Source organism: Stenella coeruleoalba (assembly GCF_951394435.1).
Source record: "Stenella coeruleoalba genome assembly, chromosome: 2".
NCBI lineage: Eukaryota > Metazoa > Chordata > Mammalia > Artiodactyla > Delphinidae > Stenella > Stenella coeruleoalba.
Genome location: NC_137147.1, coordinates 22701453 through 22727370, shown reverse-complemented (window position 1 = coordinate 22727370; position 25918 = coordinate 22701453). Strand labels below are relative to the sequence as shown.

Here is a 25918-nt window from a genome sequence, read left to right as displayed (position 1 = left end):
CAACTAATAGACTTTTCTATTAGTGTACAGCCATAACACATCTTTCCTAATAGATGCAAGCCCGAAATGATAAGTTGTTTGGATCACATTAATTAACATCCAGCTCTATTAGATTTGCACCTGAGGTTGGGTTCATTTTACCAGTGCTGATGAATATCAAACTTAACAATATCTAGCCACATTATATTAGAATAAAATATGTTTTACATTGAAGGCAAATTTTAGACTCAACTCTTAATAATGGCCTCTTATATTAACTCAGATAACTAGAGATAGTAAAAGAATGAATTAAATTCCAGTGACTCAGACTACAATATATGTTATAGTAGTAATGAGAATTAATCCTTTTTGTTGCTTTTATTGTGCAGTTGCCTCATAAGTTTATATATAACTCTAGAGTTTATGAGGCATTTTTACAGATATTACTTCTTGCCTTATTTTTGTAATGCAGTCCTCTTAAAAATGTAGCTTGGGATCCATGGATGAGATCTGAATGTCTTCACAAAATTTTATTTACATAGACATTTTTATTGGGAAAAAGCACAGTCTCCATGAGATTTTCATTGCTTTGTTATCCAAAAATGTTCAGCAATCGCCCTTAAAATAAAGGCTCATCTCCTCCTAAATGCTTATTTTTACCGAGTTCTCCTTAAATGACACTGTATTTGTTCTATCAGTATATTAGCAAATCATCTCTAGAGTACCAACTGACCAATAATTGTAAAATTCTTAATTGACATACACGCAGATTTTTTTTTAAAGATTCCAATTGGAAGCTCTGCCATATAGCTAAATTGAATAATTATGCAAATGCAGTACAATATTATTTAATTGGACCTTTTGGAATGAAAACAATCCAGGTGTGCAAAGCTCTTTGCAATCTGGAACAACTATTCTAACATATATCTGCCAAGTAACAAGATCTTGTATGTAGACAGGAAGAGGAAAACAGCTTTGGCTACCCTCCCAAGAAAATCTACATGAAAGAATGTTGTACGCCTTGTGGTATGTACAGATTCTCAGGTTTTCTGTTATAGAAGTACCACTGTGTAAGAACAACTATATAGACAGACTAGAAATCCAGAGAATTGGTAGTTAAATAAACAGACTTGTCCCACACCCACCAATAATAATAACAGATGCTCTTAGCCCTTAAGAAACATAACAAAGAAAACACAGAAATCCAACATTTCTTACTACTACTGAGATTTTAAGTACCACTGGAAAAGCAAACCCCATTACAAATGCTGACATTTTTACCCAGAGCCCATTCTCTTTATTTTCTTATTTCTATCTCTGCCACCTTTCTCATCTGATAAGGGGTTTCCGAGTACCGCTCTTATAGCCGTAAAATGAGCACAGAGTATGTACAACAAGATGCCTCCTCTGATTCTCTGGGAGGACCCAGCCCTTTTAACCCTTCCCTTTCTTGAACCAACCATTTAACTGTATATTATTTGCTGCTCAGCTTCACAGCTAAAGACACAACATTCTACATGAAAATGTCACTGCTGAAAACATTATGCAGTGCTCAAAACATAGCCATGTGTCCATACTCCTTTATGTTCCGGTAAAGACTATGACACTCAGTGTGACACAAAAGGGGCCAGTTAACTATTTTACCAAAGGTGGTATTCTAAGTTAAAACTAAGTAACTGAAAATGACAAAATTAAAATCAAACTCAGAAAAGTTTGCATTCATTCCCAGCCATACTTGACCAGGACTTGCAGGTTCAGATAGCCCTTACCATCCTTGGAGACATTTCACTTTTCACACCCTAATTTCTTCAGAGGACAAACAGAATCATGGTAACTTCCCCCAAACACTGAGACTACCTTGTAGGGTCCCTTTCAAAAGCAAGAATATTCTTTTGGGTTCCATGGCCATAACAAAATAGGTAACCAGATCCCTCCTCCGAACCTGTCCTATGCAGTTGCCACTCATTGGGCTTTGTGAAACTGCAGAACTGGGCCATTTTAAAATATCTTCTTCGGCACCATAATACCTTTTAATGACATGTAAGAATAAATGTTAATATTACTCTCAGAATAGTTTTTTTAAACTTTGAAAAAAATTCAGCATCTGAAGATTTCAGTTTTGATATCTCCTCGCACATTCTTTAGGCTTCTGTTCTAGGATTTGTGGCCACTTTTGCTCATGGGGAGCTCCTTTTTGGCAGAGCTTTTCTTCAAGGGGCTGGAAATGTGGTGTGTAGGATGAATTGAATAGCTACGTCCCAGATGACACAGTTGAGGGATTGAATGGAAGAAATTTGTGGCAACCAACATAATTATTCAAATTGGAATGTGGCCATGGCCCCGGGGTTCATATTTTTCTTCATAAGCAAAGTGGTTTGGGATTCGGTGTAAGCACAGGCAGTTAAGATTTCGACACTAAACCACATCCCTGCACAGAGCCCATGGGTTTTCTGGTTGATGATCATAATAGTTACATAAGAAATTTGACAGTGACAGCAGGGGAACATCACCCTATCAGACTTAGCCACTGTTAGGAGGATGCAGTTTAAATCCTGGCATGCATGGAATAGCCTAGCTGTAAATGGTTATTTAAAACAACATAGTAAATTTCAATCAGAACTCAGTCCTTTGCAATTGATTTTCAAGTTGCTACAACTCTGCATCATTGAGGTAGAGTCCTTTCCAGTGAGATTTCCTTCTAATGTTATACAGAGAAAAAAGTTACTCTTCTCAGTAAAGTTCAGTTGGATGCTACTAATAGTTCAAAGAATTTGGACTAAAGTGGTTCTGTGCACTGGAAGGAGCCCACTGGCAAATGACAAAGATGCTAAGTGCGATGTGTAGCTATTGTTTTCCAAGCTCATGCATTCCCACTCTGCCTTCCCAGTTGGCTTTCCTTCAGCATCCAGTTCCAAGTTTAAGACCACAGGGTCATACTTGAGTGGCTCTCATAGAAACTCTTGCCAACTGACATCTGATACACTTAAAGGTTGTTAAAACCAAGAGCCCTTCTTTGGCTAGGAAATGTTACACTTTTAGTGTCATCCTGGTTTGTGAGTAAGTTCCATCCACTATTCCAGACAACAGATAAAACTAGCCCACGTGACACAAAGTGACCTGTGATGCTTTCTAACTATGCTTTCAAAAGCTATGTAGCTTTCTTTTGTTTGGCCACCATTACAATACAAGCTGTCCAACAGAGAAAGAGCTGCTTGTAGCTTTAGAATACAGATGGGTAATTATTGTGATGCAGTCTCAGAAGACCTTGGATTGAGAGCTCCAGAGAACATCATACATCTGAACACTAGCACAGTACAAAAGATAGAGGCCTAGAGCTTTCTGGAGCCATAAAAGTCAGCCATACCCAACACTTTCGTCTAAAAGCTGGAGTTGTTAGATTGAACATTTATCATTGTTTATGTATCACCTAAAAGAAAAAAATCCCTGACGCACTAACTCCTATGCTGCCTCTTTGGGCTATTGACCTGTTGATGCCTGATTTCCATATAGAACTCTGCCAATGGCTAGTCTCTACAGTGGGAAATCAACTTTCAAACCTTCATCCTTGGATTACTAGATTCCCTTCTTTCTCTGCTCAACATCCCATGTATCCAAAATAATACTCTTAGTACCCTGTCCTAGGATTTGGCATCTCACTGCAAGAAACACAGAAATGATTACGCCTTTCTAGGACCCACTAAGGAAGGAGTGTTGTGAAGTGGCTAGGTAATCGACTTTTGATTCTTAAGGGAAAAGGCAACATAAAACATATGCTTCCATTATGTAAAGACATAGAGTTAGGTAAACTAAATATAGTCAGTTTAAAATATTTGAGAAATGATATTATTGGCTTTGGAAAATTTTTGAGCTTCATTTGCAATAGCACTTACCTTCCTTAAGTCACTGGTTCTTTCAAAAGATCACCCTGTCTAACCCTTACATTTACAGGCAATAAAATGGGGCTCGGAAAATTAAAGTCACTTACTTGAGGTTACATAACCACTAAGTAAGGTTGCCTCCACGCTCTGCTTCCTAACGTCATGTGTTTTCTAGGAGAGCCAGGAGAGCTTACTTTCTGGAAGTTTTGCTTATTAGCAGGATGTATAACCTGTGGGAAAAGACACAACAGCATTCGATTTTATTTCTCTCTCTGGTTTCTCTGGAAACATTGAATAGATACTACCATCCTTTTCTCCTTCAAGGCTTTCTTTGGACCACACATGGTGAATGCCACTACTTTACAAAGTTATTCTTTTTACCATTAATTGTTCTTTTTGTGTTACTTTCTGTAAAAGTATCAGAGAGAGTTATTCTCCAGAGACTTCTAGGTAGTTGAGTCCTTGCTTTTAGATTCTTTCTGTCTAAAGAAATAAGTCTTAAGGACTGTAGGTTAAACAGATCTCTTCAAATACGAAGGCTCTCTAGAAGCTAAAATGCACAGACACTCAAGATGCTGTATCTTTCTGTCTCGATTTGTGCCCATTAGCCAGGGCCACAGGGAAATCACTTTTTATTTTTCAATAATTATTTATTGGGTCCTTATTATGTGCTATGGCCACATTCCTGTACCTCTTCTCTCACTGTCCTTACCTATCTGGTCAACACTGCTCACAACTTTAAGTAGCAGTGACCAAGGACAATTGTCCACTGTGTGCTACCGTCCTATCCAAATACTGGCTGGCTTCAACAGAACTGAAAGGGAGAATAGGGCTTATTCAGAGTAGTTACAAATGCCGTTCATAAGCACAGGGGTAACTTGCATGGGGTTATTGCATAGGCTGGGCAGGCCTTGAATTGCTCAACTCGAGGGGATACTCTTTACATGAACTACAATAGGAACTGCATCCCCTGGAGCTAAAAAGTGAAGGAGCCCGACATTCAAGGAGACAGATAGGTACAGGTACCATAACAGTATGTTCTCTTGTTTCTGGCTGAATAATATTTTCAAGGAAACAAGATACCCTCATCTGCAAGGAGAATTTGTGTTGAGCCAAAACAAAACCAAAGATGAAACTGATATGGTAAGAACAAAATGATTTGTCTAAGTTTTCATGATACTGCTCCAGCCCTGGATTTGCTTAGGGGCTTCGCCTATCTGTTCCTTAAAAAAAGAGAGAGTAGGGATGACCTGTCACTATCAAAAAATTCTACCTGGTGTCCAAGATAATAAGGATTTTCCTAGTGAGTTGTTTACAGGAGGACTAGTATATTTTGTACTGAATAACTAAATAATATGTAATAAAAAATGTAACAGTTTTCAAGTAAGAGAGACCCCAAAAGCCTAGCCCTAGGTTACATGATTTTGAAGAGATAATACTTAGCACTTTATGAATTTTAAGTTTCAGCTTTCAGTAGTATCCATCCATTTGAAAAAACAAATATGACCTTTTGGCTAATAGCATTGGGGGAAACATTACTGTAGATTAGTACTATGAAACAGAAATAATGAGCAAATATTCTAATGGAGTCACTGCATGTGAGCACATTAAACTTCTGCATAAAGATAGAGATGGTAAGTGGGTTTCTGGGTTTCACCATTCTGACGTTCTTAATTAAACATGGCACCATTGCTAAAGATAAAACCTTTAATGTTTCTCAAATCTTTTCTTTTTTAATAGATACCTCATATGGTCATCATATGTAGTGTGAAAACTTAAAGATCAAGTAACATATTCATCTGAAACAACATAGGGAATATATCAGGATCTGTTTATTATCACCGTGGAGAAATAATGTTGGAGACCACGCTGAAAAAAGATGATGTGGTCTGGCCAAGGAGATATTAAAAGTGACCAGATGACTGTTGGCACTTCTGTTTTCAAAGCTGGCTCTAACTCTTCCTCATTTTGTGACCCTAATCTGAAGCCAGGCTAGTGTCTTGTCCTCATCCTAACACCATGTCACTCTAGCAGACACGGTAGACTCCATGGTTCTGAAAGGACACAGTTGGAAGCTAATTCTTGTGTCTTCTGTCCGACCTGAGACTCAGAGTAGCATCTGTGCCTGTTTGATGAGTACAGAGAAAGCCATTTTTCTTAGCACTTTAGAATAATTAGTGGAGCCTACCAGTTTGGGGTTACAATGCAGAATAAAAATAATAGGGTATGAAAAAAGGACAATGTGATGAGATTCTCCAACTGTTGGTTTATAGTGCTTTTAAAAAATTTTTGCATGGAGTCAATGATGGATTAGGATATAGTATGAAAGGAAACAGTATGAGACAGAGATATTCAGAGAGCATTTGTAATTTGATAACTCAGGAAAATAGCAAAGGAATCAAATCATTTAGACTATTTTGATAGGTACTTCATAGATAGCTGAAGCATCCACCACCTTACATTTAGACTAGGTGGAATATCCAAAAACATTTATTGTGTGCTCCTAAAATTAATGTATTAGTAATTATTAAGTAGCTTTCAATGTGCCAGTAAGAGAATTATTATTCTTATAACATTTCTGAAAGTATGTATATGTGTGTGTATGTATATATGTGCATTTTATAAAGTGCTGATATAGCTAGCATCTCCTTCTATTAATTCAACATCCAGTGAAGTTTATCTCCATCTTACTAACAAGAGAAGTTATGGCTTAATTCAAGGTCCTAGAGAGTGGATCACAGCCTGGATTTAGTCCAGGTCTTTTGATTATGAGCTCAACGTGATTTTAGAGAACTTAAAAAAAAGCAAATATTCAGACACTGCCTGTCATCCCATCTCCACTAACCCCAGCAGAGACTGATTTAGTAGGTCTGGCTTAAATGACCTGAGATTGTACCAAAAAAACCCTCAGAGCCTCTGAATATCTCATTGTGCAATAATGATTTCAAGGGCATAAGAGTTTGAAATAAATCTGTGGAGATCCTGGGATCTCCTGTGGAAATTGTTGTTGTGCCTAAAGATTAGCTTGTTTATAATTTCCCATACTCACTGAGAACTGAATAGTTAAAAACATCCTGGTTTGCAGTGGCATTGTGGTTTAATGTAAAATATATAGGATTGAGTTTAGTCATGGCTATTCAACTTCCTAGATGTATACTTTGAGCAAATTAACTTCTTTCAGCCCAAGTTTGCTGATAATGTAAGATGTAATTGAAATGATTAAGTGAAATTAAATATTTAAGGTGCTTAATACAACATCTGGCAGAGAATAGGTTCTCAGTAACTCTTAAGAACATGTCCCTCTAGAAGTAGGCTTCTGGTTAATTTAGTGTTTTAACCATAAAATTATAATTTATATTTTCTTTCTCTTTTCTCATATTTGGGGGGATCACTGCGTCAACCATTTGATCATATGCATTTGTCTCTAAGCATGTATCTTTACTAATCTAGAGGCTCATGTGCATTGAGTTTTTGGAATGACTAGGGAATTTATCATAGCTTCTCTCTAATCTACAGTAGTTCCGCTTACAAAAATTAAAAATAAATCTCATGATATGTGTCTTGCACATGCAGGCATCTCTGTGGTATTCTTTTCTCTGGTAACTCAGCTGCTTGAGGCTCAGGTCAGACACAGTCAAAGCCATGCAATCATGGTACATCATCTTGATGTCAAATGCATGAGTCTTGAGCGAGCTTTTCATATTGTTCGCATAGTACTAATTTCCACTGAGTATAAAAATGCCTTGGTGTTACTGATTTATGAACACTGTACATTCCTTACAATGAAGATGGATCTTAGGGGAAAAGAGAGTGTTTTCAAGATATGGTGAATTTTATTGTAACATGTCGTCAAGTTCAGCTATTTCTCGTGGACAGCGTAGAGAACTTAAGGGCCCTGCAGAGAGGAGGCAACAGGTAGAATGCCCAGCTGCTACCGCCAAAATAACACCAGCACAAATAAAATGATCAGAATTCTGGTCATAATGACAGATGAGCTTTTGTGGAAAACAGAAGCAAAATAAACCTTCTTGAATAATTTATTACTCTAAAAATACATTCATAACATGTCATGGTATGAATTCAGGAAAAAGGTCCCACTACTGCTGGGTTCTGCTGTCAGTGGCTGTAGGGCCACAACAGGCAAACATAACCAAGTACATTTTCACTACCCTGATCACCAGTCCTCCCACTGATAATTTGTTTGGTCCATTCCTTCCTATTGCCTGAAGACATGCATCAAAGTCTGGCAGCTGTAGGCCTGACTCTTCTGTTTATTTTATCTTTAGCTTTCACAACTGCAAAGGAAAGCCTGAGTTTTTAATAAACATCCCAGCACCAGTTTATGAGAGGGAGAATGAGTTAGATAGTGATGTGTTTTTTTCGGAAGACTTTTTAAGCCAGCTGTGGGTGAGAAGGTCCAATTTGCATTGGAACTGCTAGCTAGAATTCAGGGAAATCCCATCTGGTTTAGAGAAGAGTAAAAGAAAGTAAAACAGAATAGAGGATGCAATGCTTCAACAGTTAGTTTACAAGCCATTTACTCAACACCTCACGTGGGAATAGCACCGTGCTTGGAGCTACGGAGGTCTGCAAGAGAGAAAAGTAGACTGGCCTCCCTTTGTGAGGTGTTTTCAGGCTATTAGAGGCATTGTTCCTTCACTAAACAGTGACTTCCTGAGCTCTTACCAAGTGTCCAGCACTGCTTCAAGTACAGTGGAGAATGAGACAAAGTCTCTGCTCTCATGGAGCTTATATTCCATAAATAAATGGGCATGAAACAGCTAGTAAATACTACACAGAGAATCATGAGGGGACGATCGGTTAGCGAGCAGGTTGTGTACTATGGAAGTCACGGAGGACCTCTCTGAGGAGTAAAATTGGAGGAGAGACCTGAACCGTCAGAAGGAACAAGCCAGGCAAAGAATAAGAAAAGGAGTGTTCTTGGAAGGGAAGCTAGAGAATATGGCCAAAGTCTGAGACATCGTGGGTCAGGGGCAGCTGTAGGAGATGAGATGGGAGTGGTAGGCAGCTAGCAGATCACAGGGGACTTTCACAGTGGGTCACGGTACAGAATTTGGGTTTGGAGAATTCTACCTTTGAGGATCTGAAGCAAGACAGTGACTTGATCTGTTTTATATAGTGTACTTTTTAAAGATCACTTTGACTTCATTATGGAGAATGGATTTTAGGGAGCCAGAAGTGGAGGTGGGGAGATCGATTGGGAGGCTATTGCAGAGTCCAGGCAAGGAATCATGGTGGCTTACTTTAGGACTTGGGTGATGGCAGTGGGAGAAAGTCAACGTGAGGAATTTGTTTCCAAAGTAGAGTACACAGAACTTCCTGGTACGCTGGATATGTGGAGTTGAGTTGGGGCAGGGGCTCAAATATCATGACTAATTAGGGGCTTGTACACCTGGGTCAGACCCAAAAGATGGGAAACCTAGGAGAGGTACAAGTTTAGGAGGAGAGCAAAGTCCAAAGTTCTCTTTTAGCCATTTTGAATTTAAGGTGCCCCTTAGATACTGAAGTAGAAATGTTGAGTAGACAGTTGGGTATGGGAAATTGGAATCTGAGAGGAGGTTTGAACTGCAAATCATAGTCATATAGATGGCAGGTCTTTACAGCCAAGGGGCAGGATAGGATCACCCAGCCTAGGGCCATACCTGGGACCAGCCATGAAATGGAGAGATAAAGGGTCAGAACAGGAAGAGGAAAGTTGGAAAAATCTTGGGCTATTCAAGCTAAAGGAAGAAAGTATTTCAGACAGAGCTTTCATTTCTGACTGGCACACAGGTCATATTTATATGGATAAAATAAATCTTTTATATTACCTACTATCTTGGACTTTAATAGAATTATAAGGACCTAATAGTTTGCAAATAATGAGCCATATGCATTTATTGGTCCTAAAAATCCACAGAGAAGCAAGGTTAAGAAAAGGAGAACAGTTTCTAAGTTCGTGGCTTTAAGCTCTATTTACACTGCTCTTTCTCTTTGTTTTACTTCATGAAGATATTCGAGGAAGATAACTCTTGATTAAATAAATTAGTGCCAACAAGGATAACTTTTTTGAATCCCACCCACTTCACAAAGCAGAGATCCAAGTGCTGCAAGCTGCTCTATTTTTGTAGTTCAATTCAACAAATATGTACTGAAGACCTGTGGTGTCCCTGCTCTGTATTAGATGGATTAAAAAACACAAGATAATTATAAAGATTCAGCTTGTGCATCAAGGAGTTTATAATATCCTGAGTGAAGAAAGACTTCCTTATACTACTACTTGATTACCATTAAAACAAATGAAAATAAGAATATTAATTCCCGGAAAATTTTTAATGGAATTTTCCCTTTTGTGCATCTTAACCAGTATTAACTCTTTTGGCAGAAAAGAGCTAAAATACTACCTCGACCCTCCATTCCCTCATATCCTCATCTTACCCCACAGTTCTCATGCCTGTTGGGATATGTTTTCCAAGGGAATTTGATGAGAGTTCCACCCTTGTCACCATCCTCTTTGGTCTCTTCAGTAGCACCAAGTAATGCTGAACTCATAGAATATAGCGAATAACATCTTCTTGCATTTGAATTGGATATTTCATAGTTTCCAAAGTAATTTTACTTAAATTTACATACATAGGTGAGCTGGAAGGATGAGTCGTCCTGATTTTATAAATGAGCAAACTGAGACTCCAGGGGTTGGGGTGAGGAGTGAGTGACTTGTCTCAAGTCATGTGGTTTGAGAGGATGGGCTCCTATGAAAACATATCTCAATATGACCTCTTCAGAGCTTAACTCCAACCCACAGAAGAGTGAAACAAAGTAACTGTAAAATTACATACATATATAACAAACATTCACCACAAAAAGATGAACTAATCAAGCTTTAAGAACTTAGCACTATTGGAGGGGTAGGAACAGGGGTTAAAGAGAGGTAGTAATAGTGGCTACTTGGGTTAGGGTTTTTGACTGAGGTTATTATTTGTTTGGTGCTGAAGCAGGTGCTCCAAGCATCCTGATCTCAGTTGTCTGAGAGTCAGCCTTCTCTGAATATGAAACTCTCATAGCTGATGCTGTGGTCAGCTTTGAAGAAAATAGTAACAAACATTTGAAGAGCTCTTTATAATTTATAAACACTTTCAGATTCAAAATCTCAGTTGTGTAAACTTACCCTTTGAGGTAGGTTAATTGACCAGCCATTATAATCACCATATTACACATGAAAAGACAAGCTCAGGGAGATGAACTGACTTTTTCAATGTCCTAACAAGCTAGCATAGTAGGTGGTACAACCAAGACTGGAACTTAGGTCTCCAGACTCTGAAGTTTCTATCCCATGTACTAGATTTCAGGTACAAGGTGAGCCACTTTGGTGATGTAAGATTTTAATGCTTTTATGGAAGCTCTAAGCTAGTGTGGGGTTAAAAAAAAAGCAATTAATGATATTAATTAATTTATTCATTCATTAGTTCATTCAATAAATGTTTGAGTGATTATTAGTATTCTGGTTGGTAGGAAAAATAAAGATAAAAAGACGCTATTCTTTCCTAAAGTTCTGAGTGTAGCTGAAACTGAGAAGAAAACAAATTAAGTGCAGTGGAGTGTTGGAGCCAGTAATAATCTGTACAGGACGCAGTAGGTTCACAAAAAGGAATGGAGATTTGGGGACAGAATTACAGATACAAGTTAAGGGCTTCGTAAATACATAGGGAAAGAAGTCATTAATGTAAGGTCCTTCCGTGTGTAAACATTCTATTCTACCAGGTTTGAAAATGCAATACTACCTTTTGTAATGTTTTATCCATTCTTATGAATCTTCTTAAGTATGAAAAGTTCCTCTCAATTGGGCAAGCAGATCACTGATACAGAAATACAGTTCTAAGTATTGGGCTTGATGGTGTTCTGTACTCTTTTCCATCTTGGAGGTTTAGTTTTTCTCTTTCTCCCTATTTACTGTAATTAGGTTTGTAAAATGTTTGGGAACAGATATTACAAGAACTTACTTGGGACATTTTTGTTCAGCATTAAAAAGAAAATGTTAAATTTTTTATTTAGAGACAAATACCATGTTTGAAGCAGTCTTCACTCTTTCTCTGAGCATCACGCATATCTGAGGAAGAGGTTGTGAGAAGTCAGGGTAAACTCAGGGCTCATTTTGTAACACAAGTGACAGCCATCCTCACGTTACTAGGATTTGACATCCAGGCATAGTGTCTCTGGTTTCTTTCTAAGCCAAACCATGATTCAGAACTGAGCCATTGATTCTCTCAGAAGAATCCCTCCCTTCATCCCACAGACGCATAACATATCAATCAATGGAAAGGATTTTGTGTATTTCATAGGAGGGACAGATGATGAAGAGATTAATCTCATATACCTGATGCAAAAATCGTGAAAATTCTCATTAAGTATTTGTTCTCCAGACTCCTTTTTAGCCTTCCCTGATTACAATTTTTTAAGTCTTTCCCTGGTGTTGTACTCTGATTCCCAAGAAGGTTGCCTCTTCCTTCCTCTTTCCAGTACTTTCAATGACAAATTTAAAATATTTAATGTTATGCAAAATAATTCATTTGGACCTTCCTCTTGAACCTCACCTGTGCACACTGAAGACAATGTCCTTATCAAGCCGGGCTCACTCTCCCAGAGAGGTGGGTTTGCACCTTGAGTTCCTTGAGTATTCTTCCAGCTTCTCAGGCACAACCCCAAGCAGTTTAGAAACATATTTCTTTGAAACGAGTGCACTTTCCAAGATGCATTCTGAGTAATTCCATCTTATTGCATTTGATGTTCTTAATAGTCTGATTTTGCATTTAGACAGGGTTATTTGGACATGGTGGGATAAAAATGGTCCCATCAAAATATGCTGTTTCAAGTCAAATTATTGTATTATTTGTTCTCAATGGCAAATACAACCCCAAAGCATTCTTAACACTCAGTAGAGGCATAGATACAGAACCGTGCAGTTATTGGTAATAAAAACCTAGTGTAGATATGTAATGAAAGATGAAAATGAAGTTGTGACCTGATTATGAGCTACTGGCAATATTATTTTCTATCTTATATTAGAAATCAAATGAGCTTTGTGTATATTAACTGATGGTCGACTTATAAAAATGTGTAGGCACTGATATAGTGTTGTGTTCGCTTCATTTGAAACTGTGGCTTCCATGGATTTAAAAAATACATATTTTATTTGCAAAGTGACAACCATAAATTTTGGTATGTTCACTTGTTTAGCCAGTGATTTCCAGCAAGTAAGTGGTGTCCTACTTGTATGAGTTTTAAGACAGGCAATTTTGATATAGGTAAATTACTCAGCAGAAACCTTAGGAGACTCAAATTGCTGATGTATCTTCCTCAAAACACCTCTTATTTTCCAGGAGTTATGTAGACACGAGACATATCTTATTCTTTATAAGTGTCACACTTAGACCACTTATGGTTCCTACTTTAAAAAAATGCCTATGAAACAAAAAATAGCCCATGTGAATGTTATTAAAACTCACTGTGTCCTACAGAAGTAATTTGATGCCGTGTGAGGCAATCTGTACATTGATAGGGTCTCCTCATACAATAAAATTCAATGTTAAAAGTATAATTATTCAAAAAAATTAACTAAATGGCAACAAGGGTTTTTCTTTTCCTGTATTGTTGGGATTTTTTTCCTCCTCCTAAAACCTCCCAGCTGCCCTTTGTGAAGTTCCTAGAATAATGATTAACATTATAAAACCAGAGACTAAAAATCTTGGTACGGACTGACCCATGGGGACACATTACTATAATTATTTTAAAACAAAATAATAAAAGGGGCATCCCATAAGGGACAAAAGTCTGACTCATCCTCACAATTTATTCTGTTTGTCAAAGTCAGCTCCAAAGTTTCTTAGAAGTGGTTGGAATTGGCTCAGAACCAGGGGCTCTCAAGTGTCTTACCTTTGTGGTTCGCCTACCTGGGTTTCCCAGTCCTTGGTTGAACACTAATGTTCTCACGGGGATAAAATATTTCATGTACTTCTTGTGATCTCTTCCAGTAGAGGCTGAGGACACTTCTAAAGCCTCCTTCCCCATGTCCCTTCCACAGTATCTTCACACACACAAACACAGTTTGTCTCTTTTTTCCTTTTCTCAAGGTTTAATTGAGCATTTTGTTTCCCAAATGGTCTCTAAAAGACTGGCCGTTTCCCCCAATGTCCTTCAAATAAGCCGCACTCATTTCCTGACTATCCTGTAGTTAGTTTACTGATGCTATGCCACTATGCTCTTGAGAGTGGAGGAGTGGAGGGGGTTTTGCCTCTATTACCTAAAAAAAGCTGTCCATTTATCAGGTACATTTAATTACCACAGTTGTCACCCATGTACCCTGTCAATTTGGCCAAGCCCAAGAACATGTGTATGGAGCAGTATTAATTATAACCCCTCTATGTCTTACAAAATTTACCTTCTGAGGCTATGAATGAATATGGGCTAAGTTTCCTAGAGCAGAACCCGTGAACTCATGTGTATTTTTACCTCAATTCCTGCCACTACAGGCTCCACTTCAAGCCCCAACACACGTACACATATACATGCACATGCTTATAAGAATGTAATTGGCAAAAGGCCTTGGGATGACCTTTGCCCCTACTGGAAAGGCATGAAACTAAATCCAGTACCATTCTCCTACTCTCAAATTGGTTTTGTCTTGCTGACCTCTTCCCAACCCTAACTTGCTGGTCTGTTTTCCTATTTTCCCTAAATGCAACTTACTTTAAGCATGTATTAACTTGGTTAACATTCCTGCAGTTAAAGGATAATAGACAATTACCCATTTGTCAGTCTGAGCCTCTTTCTTCTCTCTCAAATGTCTACTTATGACGTACATCCAGACTGCACGCCCTTTTTATTTGTTTTTGAGAAGCAAAACCAAAAAAAAAAAAACATTTTTAAAGAAAATGCAAAATTTCTTTTTAAAGAAAATGCAAAATTTGTTTTTAATGTTGGCTGCCAGCAAAAGGGGAATCAATAAGTCAGAAAATACAAAACAACAAAAAAAAGTGTCCCCTGACTGCTCTGTCTGTGCCTCCTCAGCGTGTGCATCTGGTTGTTCATCTCTGAAAGTGTATGAAATACTCTTTTCTTTAAATTATTTTTCGTTCTTTGCTCCCTTCTTGTTTGGGAATTAAGTGCTTTTTGTATTATATATATCTATCTGTATATATATCAGTGTGTTTCTTTTTAATTGCTAGATCTTTATCTTTAGATTTGGTTTTATCCAAAACTATGACAAAAAAAAGTTATGAATTGTTTTCTGCAACTTTTCCCCACTCCCTCTTTAAATGTGGAACAACTTCAGCTGCAGAATCCCCACATCCACATCTTTCTAATAAACCCAGTCTCACTAGAATCACTTGCACCATGGGTGGCATGGGGAAGACAGGTGATGTCATTCAGAAAGTACCCTTTCTATATAAGGAAGTCATGAATGAGCCAGCCAGTGGGCTCCCTATACAGCTTTGTCTTTCGATTTGAAGCTCTCCACCCCCTCCCCTAGCTCTAGATGGGGCTGTGTGCCTGCCGATGAAGTTGTTCAACTTGAATGCATAAATCTAGTCTCCTTGTTTTTGCTTTTAACCTTTTGATCATTATTATAAGTATTACTATTATTATTTTATGTATTTTGGCTACTTTTAGTAGGGACAAAAGTTTAACTGTTTTTATTATTTAAAAATCTTTAATGAAACTGTAATGATTTTTGGAGTAATTGCATGTTGAAGTAGTTGCAGCTTAGGGCGTGTGAGATTGTCAGTGTTAGAGTTCTGTTCTTTATTTCTGTAGATGGGCATGTGTAGGCTCATTTGTTTTTGTATATTGCCCATCCCTTCCTTACAGCCAGAAGCTCTAATGCAGCTAGATCACTCCGTGCCGCCCTTACATGGACATGGCGACTCACTTACACATTTACTCCCATCATCTTCATCTCTTGTGTAGTACACTCATAGATATGACCCTACCCTTTCTGCATCTTTCCTTCCCATACCCCTCCTTTCTTCAGCATTGTTCAAACTTATGTGCTGTCATCCATCCCCTTCAATTAAAGAAAGTCTAAAACTTGTCAAAAAGACAAAAAAAAAATAAAATTAAATATATATCTGAGAACCTATAATAATGCAGAAATTCATTCAAAACGCTCGAGATTTTTTTAAAGGCAAATTATAAAATTAAACAGGTTTTTAAAATTTTTTTTTTAAATCATTGCAATCAGAATAATTTCAGATTCAAAACTGATGCCCTCCCAAGCCCCTCAAAGTAAGAAATTTGTTAAAGTGCAGATTTTTTTTTCTTTTCATGTTATGTGGTGTGGATGTATGTGTTGTTGCCTCCCTGTATCATCCTCTGTTGTAAATTATTATATTTGAAAAATTAGACATTTTGCTCAAAAGTTTTTAAAGAAATGACAACAAAAAAGCAAGTTACAAGAATGTGGCAATTCTATTTGTCCAAGAGCATTCTTACACAACTTTCTTTTGTAAATTTTTCTTTCATGCCAAAAAACATGCGGGCAATTTGTTGATGTAAGTTGACTATAAATTAATACAATATGCTTTTTTTAAGTTAAATTATTTTGTCTATATGGAAATGATTTCTTTATTTTTCCTAAAACAGCCTCTATTTTTTATTTGCTTTTACTTTTCTTTTCTGTCCTTATGTTGTGAATGCCTTGTTGATGTTATTTGCTCTCTTTCCCTCTAGTTTACTTTGAACCTGAAGTTGATTTTTTTTTCTACTATGTGATTTTGAAGACAACATTAAACATTTTATTTCATTTGTGTCTATTTGCTTAATTTTCACTGTTATATTTTGTGCTGAATTGCTTCTAATGATCAATGTGAATTCTACTCTTGGTAGAAGGGTGTGGGTAAATTGTTCTTACCATCCAAAGGAAGCCGGCCTCTTTGCCTGAACCAACTTTTAAAGCCTTGAAAGCAATGGTAGGCTCTACAGTGGGATATGAAATTGGATACAACCTACAGGAGGCCTGTACTCCAGAAGAAAGTTAGTTGAGTTAACTGCAAATGTTATCAGTGGTAATACATCCTAATTTAACTCCTTAGAAAGCATTTGGGGAAATCAGTCCTTTATTTTATTTTCCTTCACCAAAGGGGAAATAAGGTACTCTCAAGTGACTATGGTAGAGTTTGGTTATCCAGGATTACACTATCACCATCACTACTACAAAATCACTTCTACTGAGAATAGAGAAAGCACCCCAGAGTTTAGAGTATTGTCCTATGATAATGATGCCTTCCAAAGTATAAAACTAACTACTGGTGAAAGCACACCCGCACACAGTAGGCACCCAAATCTCTCTCTCTCTTTTTTTTTTCCTCTTCCATTTCTATTAATATTTGCCATTTCTCTCAAGGATTTAAACTGGTAAGCTTTAAAAGGATCCTAAGATTCTACCCACAAGAAACATGATGATTTTCACATCTAAAGTTTTATTTAGGAAACATCTCAGGTAGGTATTGCCATTTTGTATGACTCTACGGTGAGAACACTCCTTGACCTTAAAGGTATTTGGTCAGTGTTGCCTTATCACTTCAGGAAACAAAAGATCAGCAAGAAGTGCTGTATAATTTTTAAATAAAGAGATTACTTGCTTCACTTTAGTTTTAGGTATTAGTATTACTGTTAAAGAAATGTCAGACTGAAGAGTGGATAAGGGATATGTTTCCAGCCCAGCAGCTTCAATGAATGCACTTTATCTGCCTCAGTTTATATGATTTTGTATTGTTTGACATGTTGGATGATATTTTAGGTTTAAAACTAAGAATCTCCTAAATGGACTATTGTAGCTAATTGAATTGAAAGCTTTTATTTGTGTTGACGATGCTACCCATAAGTCCATTTGATATAAGGCTTATCATTTATTTTAAATGCAAGCTCTTGGGCTTATTATAAATCATTCTTCAAACTCTGCATTTAAAATAGCCTTAACAGTCTAGATCCTATATTATTATACCTCAGCATACGACTACTACATAAAAAAAGGTCAGAAAAAAGTCATCAATGATTTCAGTGTTTATAGGCCCAAAATATTAGTAGAAATGATACTAGAAACTAGAATTTTGGAGTAGCAGTTTCTGTGCTAAATACTTAACATGCATTATAATTAACATTAACTTGCATTATTCTTATTCACATTGGTGGCTTGAGATAGGCTGTGTTATTATTCCCATTGTACAGAGATTTTAATAAACTTGACCAACTCGTGGCTAGTAAGCCACAGAACTGTGATGCTAACCTGCCTCTGAGTGACTTCAGAGGCAAAGCTTTTAACCAATAGGCAGATGAAAAACTCCACTAGACATTCCTTCTTTTACAATGTATAATGACATCAAGGGACTATAGCTCATCTTACCTGGGTGTATATTGAAAAAATAGAATCTGTAGCCTTTCAGACTCAAACCCATTTCAGATAAACTAGGGGAAAATGTCCTACCTGGAGATTTTCATCTCATTAAAATGCTCTTAAAAAGTTAAGCCCCTTTGAGATACTTGAGTTTTTCTGCTGTCTTCTCCCCAGGGACTGGCCGTGCCTGTCTGTGACTATTTTTTCTGAGGCTGGATGCAGAACAATTTCATGGTTCCAAGCTTCCAGATATTGATATGTTGCAAGTACACACTTCCGTGGCACCAAATAACTAAACGAATATCATTCAATAACTAATTTTGTGGGGAAAAAGATGATTTCTCCCCATTGTATGTTAGTTTCCCAGCAGAGAATGAGAAAAATGCAAATAAGAGATGAGGTAAAGAACCTAAATATAGATAAAAGAAATTCGAGGAATCGGAGCACGGTGTCCTCTCCCAGAGTCTCACTCTTCAGTGTCATTGTTTTTCGTATTTTTGTGACTTCCTCCACTCAGATATCTCCAGAGAGGCAAAGGTTGGAGCCATATTGAAACTTTGTGCTGCTTTTCTTGCTTTTTCATATGACCCACTACACCACCATCACCTACAGCATTCTCACAGTTCAGAAGAGTTCTATTAAATTTTTAATATACTGTCTTTTTGGATGGCAGAGAGCCCCTTTTGCTGAATATCAGCCCTAGACACATGAATTATATATCTATAAATACACTCATAAAACAAAAAAGCAGGGCAGCCTTCAGGGCTAAAATAGACCTTTTATATCCCTAGTGATCTCTCTGGTTTAAAGAAAAGCACAACCCTGTCAAAAAAGGGTATATATTCCTGATTTAAAATGCTAACTTTAAGGAATATGGATAGTTCTTATTCCAAACCAAAGAAGAATTCTGGGGATGGAATAGGAAATTAGAGTTGTGATGGATTACAGGTTTTGTATTACTCTGCCTGCAACCCCTTATGACTTTAAGCTTGTTGCTATGAATACTTTCATAAGCATAGACATCTGGTAGATCACTGATTTCACGGTCTTCGGGCAGTGAAAAAAAAATTATCAGCTGCTCCAACATTTCTGAGGAAACTCACTTTAGATTAATACAAATAAACATGAAATCTTAAATAGCCTTCTGCAATCTAAGTCATTTCTAGTAAGGATCTAATGGTGGGAGAAACACATCCTTCACCTCCTTATCTCAAATGATGTGTGCCCTTGGACCTCCTAGGACACTAGAATCATCTTAAATCTTAACTATAGAATTTGATATTAAAATGGACTATACACCCCAACTCACATACTTGTCCCAGGCATCTTCCACGTTTATAGTTACCCAAAAATTTCCCCCTACTTTCATTTTAATTCCCCTTTGTAATACCAACTCCTACATCCCAGTGGACTCCCTTTTAAATTAAAGACATTTTTCCAATTCCTTGAGATGCCAGGAGAGGGGAGCTATGAAAGTTCCTATGATTTCATTGATTAAATACTACCAGGATTTGGGCTCAAATGTCCCTGACAGGGGCATCATTTATCATTTTTATCACTGCTACTAGGATTAATAACAAAATGACAAAGAAATTGAAGATTAGCAGTTTTAACAGAGTCTGTTATTTAAACTCTGCAACAGCATACCCATCATTTTAGTTTGGAAATAAGCTCTTACCATTTCACTTAAAGGCTCACCAACCTTTTAGAAGCTCTTTGTAAATTAGTGAGCTTCAAGACCCTCTTTTCATTCCCTTATCAAAAGGATGATTTTCACTTTTTTTTTTTTTTTTTTTCCTGCTCCAAGAGAGATACTCACATTAGGGTGTTGAATGAGAAGCGAATAGCAAAGGAAAGTGGAAGTGATTCAACTGCAGAATGAGCAGTTTGTAGATTTTGTAGAGTTTTAACAACAAAGACACAGTGGAAGCTTTAGCTGGGATTAAAAAGACAAGGGGGTAAAAAAAAAAAAGGCAAATGTAAGACTCCAGTTGGGTGTCATAGATGGTAGACTAAAATTGCAAATGAATGCCACTCTGTAATCATGAAGACAGTGATATTAATCTCACTTAAAGGGACACTAGCATCCTACTTAACCATTTGCCTTTATATTTAATTATTTGTTTCAGGACTTTGCCTCCCAACAAATCCGTCATTCCTTGTCCTTTATCCCACTTTACTCTCCACTTAATAAACAATGGGTTGATTTTTATCCTTGCCCTAAAAAGCAAATGACTCTCGGTATTTGTTCCAGAAAAGAACACCCATTCTAGGTGAGATGGGTACAAAAACCCTGTCTTGTTCTCTAAAGGGAAGTAAAATCATCCCTGAGCGATCCCTAGGGAACCTTTAACAGACTGCGTGAGGCTTCACTCCTCTCTCCTCACTGCTCTTTTCTTACTCAGACACTGCCTTCTTCCACATATCATCTTAAATATAACACTCAGGGCCTCCCTACCGGAAGAATAAGAAGAAAAGGTAACTCAGGGTTAGTTTTAGGACTGGCTTACCTTTAGGGACCTGTGTTCCAAATCCCATTTATAAAAATTAGCAAAAGTATGTAAATTATGCATTAACTAAGTTGCAAGATAGATGAATTACATATCTTCACAATGTAAAAAAAATAGGCATGCTTGTCCAGGAAAGCAAGTCTGAAGCTTTGTCAAATCTGCAAAAACCGGTTTGCTCAATAGTTTCAAACTCTGAGCACTAGAAGAGAAGCTTGGGGCTTAAAGCACAGACTAAAATATCATCTTGAGAGTCTCAGAAAGATTCTTGTTTTATTTCCCCACATGTGCTAACATCATCAGGTAGGCCGGGGATGACTGTACTGTGCTCTCTTGTCCCTTCCCCTTCCTTAAGATACACATTACGTACATCGTTGCCACGCTCCCCAACTCAGTTTCTCTCTGCAGAGAATAAAAGCTTCCGATGTGGTGCAAGCAGTTCTTCTCTGGTGCTCTGAAGGTGTGCAGTAGCTTTCTTTTCAGGAGGCTTTTTCTTAGCACACCTGAAACCTGGACAGTTTAGATGCAGCAGGTCAGAAAGAAGACTTCAACCCTAATATCGTATTATCATCTCAACTGTCTGACGAACTGGGTCAGGGACATATCATGCCATCCCTGCTAGAGGATTTTTAAAAACAATAGTTGGAATAATTTTTAAAATAAATTTAATGAAGAGACATGAACTGTGACTTCTTGATTCTTTCTCTGTTTGAAAATAACACTGTAAAGAAACACAGGAGAGACTGAAGACTTATTATCTTGCTTACATACATGAATAATAAGCTTGGCCCTACAATTAGGTGAGTAACACCCACCACAGAATATTTGTGGTGACCATAATTTGCAGGGCACTATGATTTAGTGAACTATTCTGAACTTCCTTTCCTGACCTAGTCCTCATATGTTTATAAGTGCAATAACTAGGGTCTGTGGGTAAACCGAGAAATATCTGCCATTCTAAGAAATAAAAGGAATCCAAATTGGAAAAAGGAATCACTGATTTTAAAAACTACTTTGCTATCTCTACATTTCTGAATCTAAAAGTAAGTTTCCAGTAAGTCATGGATATGTAGGCTGGGTATTCTTAAAATCTAGTGTCTGCTCAGTATATATTACATATAGCATAAAAGCAATATATAAATATAATACTAGACCAATGCAAAACAGGTTGTTGTTTTATAGTCAGGGGAATTTCTGGAAAAGCATAATCAAGATGGGCTTGTTAGATGAACATTTTCAACCTACTGTAAGTTTCCCTTACTTAGCATATAGTAAATGAAGACTGCACGTGATAAATGTGAAATAAAAGGTAGTAACTTAAAATACTAAAGATGAGCTCTTTTATATTCCTTAATCTTGATCTCAGTGACATGGAAAATATGTCATTCTCATCCTAATGGGAGCAAATAAGTAGAAACCCAAGAAAAAAAGAAGGAAATGCTATGGCTCACAGATTAATCACATGCATATGTGCATGTACGTACACACACACACACACACACACACACACACACACACAATTTTCATGGTCAGTATTTGCAACAGTATAGGTGAAGGTCATTGTCCCGTAAGCAGATCCTGGAAAAAGCCTATTTGAATTCTATCTAAATAATTACTTGAGAGTATCTTTAAAAATCTAAGCCCCCCGGAGCAGCTGGGCCCGTGAGCCATGACCGCTGAGCCTGCGCGTCCGGAGCCTGTGCTCCGCAACGGGAGAGGCCACAACAGTGAGAGGGCCGCATACCGCAAAAAAAAAAAAAATCTAAGCCCCCAATCTAAGGATTTCAGGTTTTGATGGCAAGAGGCATATAATGGGCTAGAAGTATAGCCCAATAATCAGCCTAGAAGTAGAGAGGGTCCGTATGTGGATCCAAGTCATTTTATTATAATTTCTGAGGTGTAACCTATGAACTATACATGCATTCATTGAGTGTGGCTGTGAATTGTTTTTCTACAAATATACTAATTCTGTTTTTCTTTTTCTTTTCAATCCCAGGAGGTGAATTAGTTATCCCTCTTCTTGTAGAAGACCCTTTAGCTACCCCTCCTATTGCTACTCGTGCACCTTCCATTACACTCCCCCCTACCTTTCGCCCCCTCCTCACCATTATTGAGACCACCAAAGATTCCCTGTCCATGACCTCTGAGGCGGGGTTACCTTGCTTGTCGGACCAAGGCAGCGATGGTTGTGATGATGATGGCTTGGTGATATCTGGGTATGGCTCAGGGGAAACCTTTGACTCTAACCTGCCCCCTACTGATGATGAAGATTTTTACACCACCTTCTCCTTGGTAACAGATAAGAGTCTTTCCACTTCAATCTTCGAAGGTGGCTACAAAGCACATGCGCCCAAGTGGGAATCCAAGGACTTTAGACCTAACAAAGTCTCCGAAACTAGTAGGACTACTACCACATCTTTGTCCCCTGAGCTGATCCGCTTCACAGCTTCCTCCTCGTCTGGGATGGTGCCCAAATTGCCAGCTGGCAAAATGAATAACCGTGATCTCAAACCCCAGCCTGATATAGTCTTGCTTCCGTTGCCCACTGCCTATGAGCTAGACAGCACCAAACTGAAGAGCCCACTAATTACTTCCCCCATGTTCCGTAATGTGCCCACAGCAAACCCCACGGAGCCGGGAGTCAGACGGGTTCCGGGGGCCTCAGAGGTGATCCGGGAGTCGAGCAGTACAACAGGGATGGTCGTCGGCATTGTGGCTGCTGCCGCCCTCTGCATCTTGATCCTCCTGTATGCCATGTACAAGTACAGGAACAGGGACGAGGGGTCCTATCAAGTGGACGAGACGCGGAACTACATCAGCAACTCGGCGCAGAGCAATGGCACGCTCCTCAAGGAGAAGCAGCAGAGCTCGAAGAGCGGCCACAAGAAACAGAAAAACAAGGACAAAGAGTATTATGTGTAAACACGACACCGCTAACGCTACGCGAATTTAAAACACAGGATTATTTCTATATAAATATATAAATACTTGGAAAATGAGATTTCACAGATGTCAGAACTGTTCTAACTATGAGATGGGGTATACCATGACTATGGTGGGGAAAATCATTTTTAAAAGAACACACACAAAGATGTACCTACCTATAAGATTCAGCCATGGCTGCTTTGATTCAGCCACTGCTCGGAGACAGTTCTTTCTGCCCTGCTGTGTCGTAAAGCACACACTCTGCCCTTTGGAGCGAGCAGATGGCTCCCCCCCACTTTCGTGGACTTGGAAGCTTCCTTCTGTTTAGGACCTTTCATCCAAGGTAGAAGACTTCATGGCTTACTTGTTCCATAACTCCAAGTGAGTCTGTAATAATGTTTGTGAAGCTTGACTGTAATAATGTTTTTTTTTTTGGTTTAATTATGTAAAAAACGAAAACAAAAAAAAAAAAGAAAAGAAAAAGTTAAAAACAAAAACAGAAACAAAAAAAAACCCACCCTTATCTGGGTCTGGCCAGTGTGTGCGTAACTTTTCAAGATCTGAGGGGAAAAAATGGCTTTTGGGTATTTGTTTAATTTTTGAGACTAACTGGACATAAGTTAAGAAGAAGAAAAAAAAAATCTCAGAAAACAGAAGAGAGACTATTGCCATATGAACTCAAAAGCTACCATGGTGTCCACTCTACATATCAGGTTGTGGCGTTTCTAGAATCTGTTGTCTATTTCCTATGCGATGCTTTGCTGAACACATAGCAAAATCATGGGATGGATGATAATATTGATTTGAAAAGCTGGTTCCTCAGGATCGAATTCCAGAATTTGCCACCCAAACCCTGAACAGATGGGGTTAGGGCTGGTTTTATCAGAGCTATTGGCTTTACTTAACAATATTGTTCCTGTCCATGAGCCCAGCCAAATTGTGGTAAAGGAGAAAGCCCCTTTCTCCTCTAAAACAGAGCCTTTCCTAGGGAAGGGGAACGGGGGTGGGCTGGATCTGTGACTGATCGAAATGCATGCAAATATAAAAGAAAAGACAATACAAGAAGTCTGTTAAAGAATCAAAACAGACAATAGGTGAGTTCAACTTGTGATGGAACCACAAAAGGTCACACAAGCCAAACATGGCATGACGGAGTGCAGAATTCATAGTTCTTTCCCCGCCCCCAACATGATAATGTTTTTCCTAGTGATTTAATTTTGCAGCCTGACATTTATGGATAACTCTATCCTTCCATTTGCTCACGTCTCCCTTCACCCATCTTTTCTAAAAATAATAAATGAATAAAGCTGCTGTGACACACAAAAAATGGAATTTAATAGTATAATATATATAAATAAATATATATACAGATATATTTATCATGGTATGTTTGATGGGATGACTGAAACAGGAAAACTGTTAAAATCTTGAAGTGGAATGAGAATGTTGTTTTAAAAGAAAATAACAAAACGACAAAAAAGTAAACCTTAAAATGTGAAGTGTGAGTTTAATTTTGTCACAGTTAACTGTGTCAAAGAGAATAAAAAATCTTCTCAGATTTTGTTTACATATTTTATTACATTTTTGCTGGTATAATTCCTTAGCCACCTGTGTACATACTGCTTTGAGAACTGTTCTTTCCTTTCTATTTGTTTATTTCAGTTTGTTTGGTTTATGTTCCAGTTGTCTTTCTTTATGAAAAGAGGAAATGATGTACAGAAAAACAATAAACTTGTTGTGTGGCCATACCTATCCCAAAAGCAAGAGACAAAGCAAGACAAATATTCACACAAAAATGAAATGTGTTCTCTGGAGGGTCAGATACATACAGTTTCTTTTGTACAGATGAAAATCAATCAGCTGTTTAGATTTAGAAATCTACTCTTGCTGGTTTTTGTAAGTTGCATGAATATTTGACTTTGAAAAAGTATCTTAAAGACGTGGGGCAAACGCAATCTAAACAATGGTAGCCTTTACTAATATGTATGGAAAGAGGTGTTCTTCATTACCTGATATTTCAATGTGTTAAGAGTTTTGGATTATTTTGTTGTCATTGAAAAAGACAGGATTATAAAGAGATATCAAAGCACGATTTAGATAACCTAAATGGCCCAACCTATATGAAGTTGATTATATCTCGATGTCTGTAAAAGATTGCTGTTCTTGGAGTCTTGAGGTCTTGTGAACTGATTTCCTGCTTTCTTTCTTTACATTTTTTATTTGAGTAAAAATACATTTAT

General features: G+C 37.8%; 1 protein-coding gene across 3 annotated transcripts in view; it reads left to right on the top strand.

Moving 5' to 3' along the window:
• The window catches only part of LOC307182405 (neurexin-3-beta), a 1521800-nt gene extending 1496807 nt beyond the window's left edge, over positions 1-24993 (top strand). For 2 of the 3 annotated variants that reach the window (XM_079913629.1, XM_079913627.1), the window contains one exon: positions 22750-24993. In XM_079913629.1, the coding sequence (XP_079769755.1) occupies positions 22750-23675 (926 nt within the window). In that variant the 3' untranslated portion in view covers positions 23676-24993. The remainder of the gene's footprint in view (positions 1-22749) is intronic. The other variant, XM_079913628.1, reaches the window with a different exon arrangement.
• Positions 24994-25918: the final 925 nt, after the last annotated feature.